Source organism: Zootermopsis nevadensis, unplaced genomic scaffold (assembly GCF_977971745.1).
Source record: "Zootermopsis nevadensis isolate Lab colony 2312 unplaced genomic scaffold, Znev_1.0 Znev_ptg000030l, whole genome shotgun sequence".
NCBI lineage: Eukaryota > Metazoa > Arthropoda > Insecta > Blattodea > Termopsidae > Zootermopsis > Zootermopsis nevadensis.
Window position 1 is genome coordinate 3,917,920 of NW_028259162.1, and position 14,618 is coordinate 3,932,537.

The 14,618-nt window shown below is 34.1% G+C and overlaps 1 protein-coding gene across 4 annotated transcripts; it reads right to left on the bottom strand.

The window, feature by feature from the left end:
- Positions 1-274: 274 nt before the first annotated feature.
- On the bottom strand, positions 275-13,667 carry VhaSFD (V-type proton ATPase subunit VhaSFD). Of its 4 annotated transcripts, none has more exons than XM_022077087.2 (11): positions 13,513-13,667; positions 10,787-10,868; positions 9,961-10,150; positions 9,629-9,847; positions 6,855-6,959; positions 5,493-5,698; positions 4,498-4,582; positions 3,777-3,955; positions 2,760-2,987; positions 2,405-2,518; positions 275-1,632 (listed from the first exon to the last, which is right to left on the bottom strand). In XM_022077087.2, exons 2-11 carry the CDS (start codon positions 10,864-10,866, stop codon positions 1,545-1,547), a joined length of 1,494 nt encoding a protein of 497 aa, XP_021932779.1. In that variant the 5' UTR covers positions 10,867-10,868; positions 13,513-13,667; the 3' UTR covers positions 275-1,544. The 4 variants fall into 4 exon arrangements, with proteins under 4 accessions (XP_021932779.1, XP_021932777.1, XP_021932776.1 ...); XM_022077085.2 differs by lacking the exon at positions 13,513-13,667 and adding an exon at positions 12,912-13,060; XM_022077084.2 differs by lacking the exon at positions 13,513-13,667 and adding an exon at positions 12,782-13,014.
- Positions 13,668-14,618: the final 951 nt, after the last annotated feature.

Here is a 14,618-nt window from a genome sequence, read left to right on the forward strand (position 1 = left end):
TCAACCCAGAAGGCAGCCATCGTTGGACATATTGCCACAAGATTCTCAAATCTCACCTACTCTTGATAATATTTTAGACATTCATAAACACTTGGGTAGCTTTATAGCACAATACTGAGAGACTAAAATCATTCAGAATCCATGAAGATGTTTGTAGATCAGCATACTTCATGCCTGATAAGGTAGGAAAATTTTGATGAAAGTAAGAAAAAGATCTGTGGATGCAGGATGAGGAAGATTGATTGTTGGTAGGCGCATGTCAACAAACCTCTGCTTATTGCAATCTGTATCTTATATTATTATTCATTGTTAACAAGCATATACAACATCAATCCTGTGTATTTACATCACTAAAATTATATAAATGATACTCTACATTTACAATATTCTATACAACTTTAATTTGTGTGTTTGATATGGAATGTATAGTCACATAATACATGGCTGGGTGGTAGGTGAACATCATCTCACACAAGCACAACCAAGAAACTTGAAAGCAAATCATATCATCCACAACTGAAGAATGTCCATCAATGCAATGTATCTGCATTCTGAAAATTCTGAGTTTAAGATAATGTAACAAACATTCACCAAAGTTTTAGAAATTCATGAATATTCTACTGCAAATTCAGATAGGATTGAATTTTAAAAGCTTCAGACAGTTTAATGAATGTGTTCATATTTACAAAGTGCACACAGCTCTCTGGATATAACGAGATATTTTCACATTATTTTCCTAACAAAGACCACAGAAAATGATACCTGGTCATCTGAAAAGTGGTAGACTATATACACACACAATTAAATTGGGATGAATTTCTTGCAATAATGCCTAAATAAAAACCAGCTGGAATGGAAAATTTGCAACAAATAAAGGAAAAGCAAAACCCATCACAAAATACCAATAATGCTACTTACCTCAATATTTACTTTGTCAGGGACAGAACATTTTACAAAAACAAAAGGTTCTTGTTTAATGGATTTAAGGCTTATCTTGAAAGAAGGTTGTCTATCCACAGCTCAAAAGAAATAGAAAACCTACTCAAGTGTAGCTTTGTCTGCCACAGAGCCTGGATAAAGACCATGTCCAATTGGTGGATGGGGAAATGCGCTAACCATACAACCATACATCAACACATAGTAACTAGTTGAAGGAAACCCACGGTCTTTAATTCATATGAAAATTAAACATACTATATTATGGTTGAAAGGAACAGCAGTTAAACAACCCCTCCCCCTCCAAACTCTTAAAATGTGTTTCTATCACCAAAATTACTTGGAAAAGATATACTAATGAAGGATCTAACATTTGTGTCAACAGGACAGTCATTTTGTAATTTGATATTTAACCTTATTTCAATTCATAATGTTGTGTCTCTGAACCACTAAGCATTTTCACTGATGAAACCGAAAAATTCCTGTGCTACTCATTGGCATTTGCAATTTTAATTATTTCATCAATGCCAACTATAGTTTAGTTTTGTTTTATGTACTACTAAGAAGGCGCAATGCTCTCAATTGTATCTACACTTTCAGATATACTTCTAAGCTTTAGCTGCCAAATTTCCAGCTCCTGTTGGCTGCTTGGTGCTCTGTGTTTGTTCCTTTTCCAGCTGTCTGCCCAAATATTCCCTAAAAGTAAATAATCAGCTATGCAATTTCATGTCATTTTGAACTTTCATAAATTTGATTGATAAACATATATTTTTCCGGACATAAAGCAACATAAGCTTTTGAATAAGGGGTCATACATTTCTGTAGGTGCTTACATCTACTCAGAATTTCAGTATCTGCAAAATGTTTACAGAATTATATATATGCAACTATTTTATTTTCTTCAAAAACAAAAAGAAAAGTGGATGTATGCCAAAAGGCAATTGTTATAATGCAGATACAAATATTTTTTTGAAAGCCATTCACACTACCTGAGATTCATAAATTATATTTCCTTAATTTTTACTGTATCAAAAAATGTTTAAAATAAAAGATGTACAGTTTAATGATGTACATATCTTATGTTATGTATAATTTTTATATGATGAACGATTTCTGAGAAAACCAATAAAACCTGATTGCAATTTCCTGTAAAGTAAGGTTTGTCACAACCCTGAATACCATTAAATTCACTAAACAAATTTTAATGTAGACCCCCAGAAGGTTTGGACATGAATCATGTAGACTACTGCACAAATATGGCATCTCCATTATGCATTCATTTTATATACTCTGTGTGAAAAATCACCTAAAACCATAATTCTAATCTCTCATTAGTAAAGGCACTATTGTCCTTTATTATGCTTCCTATTTAGTTTTTTCACTAAACTATTTCCAAACACCATTGTATTCTATGAGCAAAGAAGTGTTGTTTACTGTTCTAATATTTACTAGAGTCTATGGAACTCACCAGTTGTGCACCATCAATTTCTGAACTGCAAGCAGAGCCTCGTACCGCACATTGGGATCTTCATGACCCAGCAGCTGCATCACCAATTGCTTTCCCCCCAGCTGCTCAATGATACTGTAACATGCATTGTTATAGGCAGGGTAAAGTTCTCCCTCTGTGGCAAATCAGGAGATATAGAGGAATGTATGGTTGTAGCTTATTTTAAGATGCTACTTTATACTTGATTGAAAAAATTGGGCATATTATGAAAAAGTCTTAAAATACAGGCAGTCTTATGATATTGTGAAAACTTTCCAGAATCAGTTAACTGTAAAAACAAATGGAACTTTAATTTCAATGTTACATGTAAACTCACTGTTTGCCTCTTGAGTAGTGGCGGACATATTCGCCAATATCAAAACTTGCAACACTCAGTACTAGAGGGTCTCTGTTTGTTTCCAGGAGGTGAATCAGGATCCGCAGAAGCTCGTAATTCTTCTCATTCAATCTGGGTGCATTTTCTCTCCAGAATTTTGCGGATTTATGTACAGGACTCCACTCCAGGCGGCCAGACTTCACTTCTGTTGCATATTCATCAAATGAACTGCAACATATTAAGCATAAACTTGCTACTTAAAGATGTCTGATACTTCTGACTTTCCAAAATGAAAAGCAAACCCGTATAGGGTAAGTCATTCCAATGCCTGCAAGTTAAACCTCTGAAACTAATAAAAGGACTTCACTTAAATTTGACATTGACAGTCTACAAGAAAGTTGTGAGGTGAATTTAATTTTGATTCCTACCAGTCCAATATAACCCCTTATCTAACATCAAACTCAAATTAAACTTCTCATAAAAACAGGAAAATCAAGAAAACTGACACATGACAAGAAATACAGACATGATTAAGATCCACAACCATTATTTATGTCTTATAATATGATGAATACTTAAATACACAGAAAAGTAATTTTTGACTCTGCAATGTGGTTAATTTACCAGCAATGGATCTAAGTATCTCACAGTGGCGAGTATGTAGATGACTGTATTCTGGGATGTAGCACTGAGTAGTCTCATATAACCTGACCGCCATTTTAGACAACCCATTATCAGGACGATGACTCATTGCCCTGATGATGTAGGTAATAAGCACCTCTGAAATGGAAGTAAATTTCTACAAGACTACACAGAGCTACATCAACAATAATTCTGTATCCATAACAAATTATCAAGGTCATCAAGGTCTGCTAGGTAATAATGAATCTGTTTCGAAAATATATATATTCCACTGGACTACCCCTTTACACGCTTCATTGTTTTTACAAATATCAGCATTCTCTTGTCAAACGCCCTAACCATTAGATCCGTCAGGATTAAGACATTTATACAAACCTGAGATCCTGGACTGATGCCTGTAGCTTTTCATTTAGGAATTCAATGTCAGCCACAATGTCTTCATCATCAAATTTTCGCTGTTCTAAGATGCTCAGCTGTTTAAGTACTTTACATTGTACCATAGCAATACAATGCTCCTTTGACACTGTGGATTCCTCTGGCTTCTCTATTAAATTCTGGCAACAAATTAATAGCAAAATCAATGCCTACCTTTCTGAATTACATATTTTAAACTCCCTCTGCATCTATGTAGATTATTAACACACTAAAAGAGGTAAAATCTGAAACCAGGCCAAAAAAAAAGGACCTGATGATAGAACAAACACTACAAAAAATTGTCAAACTATGGGTACAGTAGAATAGGCAACTGTTGTGAATTAACAAAAGGATTCCTTAGAAAGCATAAAAATGAATATGTTGAATAAACAATAGTTTGGGACACCAAGTAAAAGGCAGATGGAATGGGGGAAGATTAGGAATGAGTGAGAATAGTGATGACAACACATCCTGCAGGAAGTGTCAATAGACAATGATGATGGCTGGAACCACTATTAGGAAATATGCATATGACAGCTCATGTTACATTCACATAAGTTTGTAGAGTCTGATCTGTATATCAATAGTAAAGGTACAAGTACCATGCTATACATGACATGATTAATAACTTGAAAATTTGTGGCATTAACTTTAATAACATTTTGTACTAAATCATACTCACCCTGAACACAGCCAGAATGATGCGTGTGACCTTCTCTTTGACAGAATCACTGAGGATGTCTGCCAATATTGGGATCACACTAAACCTGAAACAGGATGTAATTCCTTGCTCCACTTTCCTATACACAATAAAAGTGTAAACAGCATTCAAAACAGCTGATGTTTATGGCTACTGCTAATCTGTTAAATTTATACAAAACTAAATTTAGAATATTATGACTAATAATTGTTATAAAAATAGCCAAGAATGCAACATATGCACCCCCAACTTCACATTTTAAGAACCATCTGTCGTTTTAAAGTTCACAAGGTATATACTGTTAAGTAAGTTGTACAATGGTTGAACTGCAACATGGCTTCAAATCATTTTATGACAGCAGAAAATAAAGGAACATGAGACAAGACTAACCCACTGAGAAAGAGTAAGCAAGGAATATGGCCTGCAAATGAAACAAGAGATGACAATAATGTTAAAATTCTCAAGAAATGGAGGATAAAGTACAGAAGTGAAAATAAATGGAAGAGAGATCAAATAATAAAATAAGCAGATAAATTATCTGCTTGGAAAATGTGGTGAAGAAAAATGGTACAATCCAAAATAAGATAAATGAAAGAATTATCATTTAGCTAAGGGGTTATTTGTTGAATAAAGACATAGAAAATGTAAAATTACAATATTTAACATGTACTTTAAAAAGACACTATTGTATGGAGCAGAGACATGATCGTGTACTAAAAGATAGGAAAGTAAACAACAAGCAGTTGAGATAAAGATGACTGACTTCCAGAATGTTGCACTGTGTAGACTAGCAGAAGTTTACCGACATTTCAGCTATGCTTGGAGCCTTTACAGTATGCATGTTCATAAGTAAAGAATGCAATCAAAGACTTATACCAGTATTTGAAGTTGCAAACACAACAAAATGACTGAGAAGCCCTGTTCAGGGTCCTGTAATTTCTTTATTCCTGGCACAGCACACATATGTTGAGGCTTACTTATTCATTTTCTCAGCCAGCAGAGGGTTGAAGGTGAGAACCCAGAGACAGAAGATCAGTTGGTACTGGACCTGGAAGTTGACTCGTCCCTGAAGAACTGTTAAAAGAGTAGAGATACCATCCACTGCTACAAATGCAAATCTGTACTCATCTATACGTAGCATCATTTGCAGACACCGTGCCACTGACTGCATGTATTCGTTATTCTGGAATAAGAGACCATAAGCTGTAATGCAACACTCCTAACACTTGCCACTCACAGACAGCATCTCAAATTCAAGTTTTTCAAACAGATTGTTTCCAGGGTATATATGACTTAAATACAGAAGCTACCTGGTCACAATTCTACACATGCCCTGCTTTGTGATTTTTCTCAGTCCCTTCAAGTAAATGCTAGGATAATACTGTTCCCAGTTTTGGTCCAGTGATGCAAAAGACTGTCACTCAACACTGGACTCGTGCTAGCTTTCTTCCTTCTCAATTCATTATCATACACCTGAAATCTTATATTCAAACATATCTAAATTTACAACTGATATATGACTTTTAAATAATCTAAAAATCAGCATCTGCATGCCATTATGTGTACTGAATAATATGAGTATTTCAGCCATGCTAACAGGCTAAACCAGAAATCAGCTTGTTAAAAAATATTTGTTCTGATACAACCAACATTTACATGCACTCACGAACATGATGGCCATGTCACAGAATATGATACCATCTAGCCAGACATTTCACATGAAATTTAGCATTTTCAGCTTCTGTTCTCGGTCATTATAATTTAAATAAAATCAGCAATGGATAATGGTTCTGTCGACTGTTACAGTGTTTCCTAGTTTCATTAGCTACAAAGAGGAGTTGAAACTAACACCATCTTAGTCTGGCATATGTATATTAAGTACAGCAAATAAAGATGAATCACTTAGTAGTTTTAGTTAATTTCTTAATTTTATGCGAGTATCTCAGAGCATCTTACAGTCAATGCAAAAGTAAGTTTCATTCTTATACTTTTACACAACAAATGTTTACCCTTTGCCAGCCATGAATTATAAATGCATACATCACAGGTTTGTAAAAATAAGCATATTGTTTGTAATTTTAAGGGTAAAGATTTGTAATAATAAGTATCTCAAAACTCTGAAGCACTGTGAAATAGCCTGACACTTTGAGGCATATATATTTATGCAGAAGATAAAAAATTAATTAAATAAAAGAAACCTCTGCTACCTGAACAGAAAAAATACTGGATCAAATATCTGAAGAATAAAACAAAAGACATGCTTGAAATTAAAGTCAATTCTCAGTGTCCAGCAAGTTCTCTTCCTGAAGTATATCACTCAGTTTAGAACAAAAACCAACCAGATTCTCCTCATGCTGCTCAGCTGGTGTTTTGAAGACATAATCTGGTGACAAATCCTGTGCTGAACGCGAACCATGCAAGTTTGCATCCGTTAGTGCTTCACTCTACAAAAATACAATTGGAGCAAAAAACCAAAATACTTCAAATGCCTCTATATCAATATGGAAGTGAACAGGGAGCTTATGCAGTGTGTAGCAGTTTGAGCACTAAGAGTGGTACTACTTCAGGGGCAGAATTTGTACTAAATGCAAAAGAAATTAACAGCCACATGTTATTCATATGATTACAAGCAATATGTAACAGCAGTTCCAGTAGGAGATATAAGTTACCATGCTGAGCCCTAATATGTCTTTGATTGAAAGAGAATGAGAAGACCACAGAAGCACTCAGTCAGAACAGCCACAACACTAGTCAAAATTACGCAAGCCATACAAGAAACATCAGGCCATGGATTAAGAACTTCTCCTATAAAACAACAGAAAATACTTTTCTAATGAAACTATGCTGTAACATAAAAAATTCCTTCAAAATATATAGATGTATCACTTTGTGGACAGCCAGAAATAAGTTATCACATAAAAACGTGTAGCGCTTCAGATGAAACTGATTTCAGGCTCAAAGGTTATCACCCCTCTAGGGGAACAAATAACAAAATTAAGCAGCAGGACCTTAATCATACCTCAATAAAATATGCAGTCAGAGATACTGACAGTATTGTTAAGCAAAACACAAATAAATAAATAAACAAACATAAATCACAAGTGTACTAGCTTATGCTTCTGTCATGCAGAAAATAAATTACTTGAATCTTCTCCAGTTCAATTCAAGAACGTAGTGCAAGCACCACATTTAAAAACCATTCATGTTCTATGACTTTCAATTAGTTATCAAACATAGAAAATTATAAATCACACATAACAGTAAAATAAACCTCCAAAAAATACAGAATTTTGTTTTTAACAAAAAAAATTAAAGTATCTTCATATAATATAGCCTGAGTATCATAGTATGAAGAATAAAGAATACATTCTAGTGCTTAACACTATAAGCTGAGGGTAAGCGTTATGCTCGGACAGCTTTACACTTGAAAAACAGCATCCAGTACTCACTGGGTGGGTCCTAGAGCCATTTTGGATGTTGTGACAAAGAAAAACATATTATTTCTGCAAGGAAATGAACTCCAGTCATCCAGCCCATAGCCAGTCCCTTCACTGACTGACGTATCACATCCCATAGGTTACTTAACTCTAAATAAGCAACTTCCACTTAGTTAAAAACCAAATTTGTCCCCCCCCCCTCACACTTTTCTGTATGCATGTTTCCTTATATTTTAATTATTTTGTTTCATTATTTATAACTGTTTTCACAATAAACACCTATGTAGTTTTTCCACCCTACCAAGTTTATACCAGTTGGCCTAATGACAGTCTTATAAAACGTTTGACTTTATGTTCAGCAACATGTTGGTGACATTACATAGTGAATTTATCAGAAAAAGCAATTAAAAAACTATTCCTACATTTTTCTCCCAAGCATGCCTTGGCTTATAAAGACAGGTGTAGACTGCACAAGATAAAACAAACAAAACTACATCTAATCTGTTAGTACACAAAAAACATCCATGCATCACTACGCAACAGTTCTTAGATAGACAATGCCAGAAAGGGAAATAAAAACTATGTTAAAATATGGCATAATTATTTCTATACAATCTTTAATTACCTTATAAGTAAAATACTGGATTCAAACTGACTTATGCACTCATGTAATACAACACAAGATACCTACTTAATTATTTACTAAAACAGAGTGGTAGATCCTGGTGATGCACACAGAAGGAACAGAAGTCAATGAGGGCATCTTCACCTCTTCATGGCTGACTTATCAGTGATGTTTCAAAACAAGTTACATGTGTTATAATATGTATCTACCCCAAGCAGCTGATTCTGCCAAAGCCCCCTTAACTTCAGCCTCTCCTGTATGCACCATAAAGTGTCTTCACTTTGAAAAGAATTTTAGTCATGTTATAACCCAAATCAAATATATCTGTTAATACTTCATTCCAAATAATCAGATGTCCATAAATTAGCATACAATTTGAAGGGTGTGTAATTATTTATTTATAATGCACATGAAAAACTCGTACTACAAAACAGTCACATACCATTCAAAGCTCATACGTTCCTGCTGTTTGTAGAGCAAAAGATTTTCATGTGTTACAAATATATAATTATAAGCACTTCAAATCATATGCTTATGAACACTCTGTATTAATTAAATTTTCGTAAAACTCATTCAAGCCCTTTCAAGTACTGGATGTAATTAAATTTAAAAAATAAACATCACATTCATGTGTATGCTTGTGGCAAACTGTATACATTCAATATAAGCCTACAACAAAAAAACTGTCTTCAGATCAAAAACCGCTCTCACTGCTTTAGTAAATTAATTTAATTCATATACCCAAATTTGGTATCTTAAAAGCAGGAAAATTACCTGATACACAAAAAACTTTTGGTTTTTTAAGTAGCCCTAACAAGACTACATTGGTGTACTCCAGATCAGAGAACGAATATATTAAAAATGTACCCTAAAAACCTAGCTTTTTTATTGCTCTTTATGTTAATTTAGTTTGATCCAAATTTTTGTACATAGGAGTAATAATCAAAAGAACAGTACACTGTAAGAAAAGGATTCCTTGGATTCACATGAATGTGGTGCCAAAAAACATGCAGTTAGAAAACAATCAAATATCTCAGGATTAGCAAGTTACATTCTGCTTCAGCTGATCCTTCAACCAGGTGAGGTAAAACTGTAAGTCTGAACGATCCATCAGCTCCTGGTTCCAGCAGGCAATCTTTGCAATTATCCTTGAAGTCATATTCATAATGAAACCATCAGGGCGATTCAGAAGATTCAAGAATGGACCCCATACTGATTCTCGTTTCTTTAATGAGTGTTCACGAAAAATTTCCACACGTGAATGGTCCTCCTGAAAGAAAGTATGTTCTAAATGTTATGTCTACATGAAACTCAGAAAGAGCAGCTGATTTTTCTTAGATTTACATCAGCTACATTATTTTCTTAGCCTTCAAATCAACAAACCTGCAACATGTCATCAATCATTACTAGAATGTACTGTATGGTCTGATCCTTAGAAACATGCCCCAGCAAGTTGAGGAATGTCTTTGCACACTGGCTACGATTATCTTGAAGCTGCGCTTCCCGACTTGCTGCATCAGCATTATCAAATGCCACAATGAAGGTGTAATCTTCTTGTGAAATCATCAGAGACCTAGAAAATGAAAACATTCAACAGTTCTGTAACTTCAACATGGCTGCCCATTGTAAATAATGAATCTTCAAAGAACAAGTGTGATTCTTTCAAGTTTGGTTAGTAATCACAAATGAAACCTACATTCACTTACAAGTTTCAAGAGTCAAGTTAAAGTGGTTTGTTGTACTATTGGCTGAATAAAATAAAACAATAATTAGAAAGACTGGGTATGGGAGCTGATAGACAAGAACTTCACAAGTATTGAACAAAAAATTGCAATTAGGACAGCTAAAAATAAAAACAATGACAAAGTGCAAAATGTCCAGTTAAATTTAAGCAAGCATAAAGAGAAATGGAAAAGGCCAGTGAGGAAACACGAGAATAATAAATTAGGAGGTAAGAAAGGTGAGGGATAGCAGTATAATTTAAAATGAGAGTCAAGAGTGAAAAACTGTTAAAACAAATGTAAATATTTTTAGAGCTGAACATAAAAATAGTCATGTTCAACAATGTAAACTCTAACAAATGGATTAAAAATAAAATATCACTGTCATTGTCATTGTCAGTATGCTATCCTCTTCAACCCACAAAAATTTAGAAAAATATTTAAAGCTATATTTCTGATCAGTTATAATATGAAAACTTCATACTTACTGGTGATAAGACTGCCAGTTTACCCGCTGGTTGCGGATTTCTGTTGCTTGCTGCTGCAACACACTTGTTGCAGCTAGCATATCTGCAGCATAAGAAACAAACAGTATATAAGCATAATAGTGTATGGTCAAATTTCCCATATAACTGAAATCTCACATGTACACTTATTTTAGGAACCAACACAATGGTGAAGAGTCCTTAAAAAAACTCAGTCAAGAAATTTTATACCTTTTATGGAACACAAAAGTTCACTACCATGACACGATACATCTAACACTCAGAAGTCTAAGTGTGTTTAAGATTCTGCAATGTGATAACATTATCCTCTTTACATTTATGAGTACATACTTATACACTTACTTTACTATTCTGATACTATTATCATTAGCAGTTTCATGTAAACTCTCATTCCAAACAGTTGGTATGGAAATATTTTCTTTCTCAACATCTGCATTTAAATCTCAGCAAATCTTTCATATGGTACTTATGGAACTGACTGAATACATGTACCACTTCCTAATAAAAAAAAAAGTGGTAGTGGAATCATGGTTCCAGAGAATTTGACGTAAATACGTCTATACGGAAAGGAAGTTTATATATTGGCTTTATTCTAAATATTTCCTTTATACATGCTTTACAATTGAGATAAATTTGATTAAGACATTGCTTAATCAACTTGAATTGGTTACGCTTAAAATGGGTCTGTGGTAGCTGAATGTAATGTTAAGTAATGTAATGTAATGTAATGTAAGGTAAGGTAAGGTAAGGTAATGTAATGTAATGTAAGGTAAGGTAAGGTAAGGTAAGGTAATGTAATGTAATGTAAGGTAATGTAATGTTTTATAAGTAACAACAATGCCGAGTAAACAGATGAAGTTTCCTAGGTAACAAAAATGCTTGAATACTTAACTTGAATTAGTTACACTTAAGATGGATCTGTGGTAGATGAATGTAATGTAAAGTAATGTATTTTAATGTAATGTAACGTTTCCTATGTAACAACAATGCTAAGTAAACAGATGACGTTTCCTAGGTAACAATAATGACGAGTAAACAGATGACGTTTCCTAGGTAACAACAATGCTGAGTAAACAGATGAGGTTTCCTAGGTAACAACAATGCTGAGTAAACAGATGAGGTTTCCTAGGTAACATAACAATGAAGTTACACTTTTTTGTAACACTTCTTCGTTTCCCTTTTTTGCCGAATGACCCTTCCTCATAGACGTATTTACGTCAAAAAAACTGTTCTATATATCATTACTTTTATCCTCAGTTCAGACATGTGCATTAAATACAATACTATCACCATCAACACACCAACAACCTCCTATGAAAAAGAGTGTGCCCCTAAGCAATAATTACAGTTCCCTCTTCCATGGAAAAAAGTAAAACTGTCTGCTGGTACAGTACCACCCTCATACCATCTAACTTCCAATATGCCCATTACATTTAACTTATATTTTTCTAATTCTCCAGATACAAATTTAAATTAACCTGACCTACTCAGACTCTTGATATTCCAAGTTCCAAATCACATATCCATTTTCTGTTGATTAAATATTCCAAACAATCTGCTCAAGCCTCAGGCCCTGGACAAAATTTTGTAACATGCTGGCATCTTACTTTGAAGAGTTCTTAGCCACCACCTCAACAACCAAGCTCCTTGTCAGCTGTCCAAACAGTTTATTCGGTATATAATCAGCTACTATATAAAACCAAAGAATGTTCCATGCCATGATGACATAAAAACCAGCTCATAGGAAACAATCCATAAATGCTATTCGGTGATTCACATGACAAACAAAAATCTAATATGAAAGAAAAGCATTTTATGTATACATATATATTTATTAAGTTGTTAAAAGTCTTCATTTAACTGAAATACCAACTTCGGTTACGAGGCATGTAATCGAAGCATCACAGTACAAAAATACCATTCTCTTCTGCTCAGTCAATTAACATCTTCCAACACAGGAACACCTTCAATACATACCAATTCTTTCATCCGGTAAAGCAGGTATAATAGATTTTACGTTAAAATCTGTACTCGTCATATCGATGATTAGTTTCTTCCACTTCAGAAATATACAACACAAAAGAGAAAATATCTGCTGTCAAAGTACCTCTGCCCGAAAACCTATTTCCAGCACGAATTCTACCAGCAGACCTACGAAGAAAACGGAACAATGGTCTTGTGATCAGCCTTTGCAAAGCTGCCAACGTGTATTGTTAATAGTGGTGAATGTCTCCATGCCCTGAGAAGTTTACAAGTAATAAGATGACAATCGTTTTAAAGGCAAGACAATTCACATCAATGTAATGAATTCTAAAATACTTGTACTATACAATAAACAAAACCTGTTCTTCTTTTCGTGTACCATAGTTAGTAGCAATGATGCTAGGCGCAAACTTTAAACGTGATCACTAACATATGGGGTGCTTTAAAACGATTTCGTGGTCGCTGGATTGCAAATAGTTTTTTTAATTTATTGTTGTTTACCTTCTTACTGCCATATTTTGCGACGAAACGAAATGTTCGTTTCTCAATAATTGTGCAGCGGCACACCTGCTTTCTGGCAAAGCAACGTCAACAACAGTTAACAAAACTTCACCACAGAACCTTACCCATAAACTGATAACCCTATTGCTATTATATAGTTCCCTTAAAATTACTATTAATTTAAATATTTCATATTGCGATACAGCTATGAACCAGGGACATACCTTGCTCCTCAGGTGTATTATTCTGTCATCTTCCAAACAGTCCTTATCCAAATGACTTTGTGCCCAATATTTTATATGAATTTCTTGCTGCTTCCACCTAACCTACATGCTCATCCCTTCATAACCTACTTGACTGATTTTTATATCAACATTCTTTCAACCGACTGCCCTAACATTACCAGAGAATCTATATCATGAACTTTAATGTTATACAATTTTGTCCCATTTCCAAGTATGCCAACTTGATCTCTGTATGTTTAAAATATTTTCATTAGTGCTTGATCCCAAATTATTTTCAATTTATGTTATTTAAATTTTAATTATGGCTTTCCCATCTTCTTCAGCCTTCCACATGGAGGTTATCCAAGTTTCCCACCAAAATTTTGTAATATATTCCCCAGTCTATCTAAACCACCTAGTTTTCACTGTTCTAACAATCAACAGCACTTTGTATAAATCAGTTTCTCATTATGCATTATCCTAAATTTCTCACCTTCTTTCTCTCTTTCAGCCAAAAGAATTCCTGAGATCTGTGATTTTGAACACTTGTTTTCACCCAATAATTATTAAATATCTTCAGTGGTTCTGATGTGACTGGATCCTCAGAAGTCGCAACTTCCAAGGATCCAGTCAATATTAAATAACTTTTTCTTATGTCACTGTATTTCAGACAGGTTGATACTATTAAACGAGCACATTTTTGGGTTTTAAAGGCTTGTGCATGGCATTACTTCTTTGGTTCTTCAGTTACAAGGTCCCTTTACTCCTTTACATAATGTAAATCTCAATACAATTTACTCATATAAACAGAATACAGTCTAAGTGTGTATTCTAACACCATATATCAATTAGTGTGTATAATGCAATATACTACAGTCAGAAATCAGAAAATGCAGACTGAATTTGTTTATAACGCCTTCTATGTTTTTTAGATTTAATTAAAAAGATGTGTGAACTGCAGACATTATGAATTGTAAAATTAAATAGGATAATTATCAGTAATGAAGGAGTGATCTGGTAGGGAACATCCATGCAGTTTCTGAAACCACAGACCAACTTCATAGACAAACTATAGAAAACTGTGGAAGAAGATATATTCTTCCCTT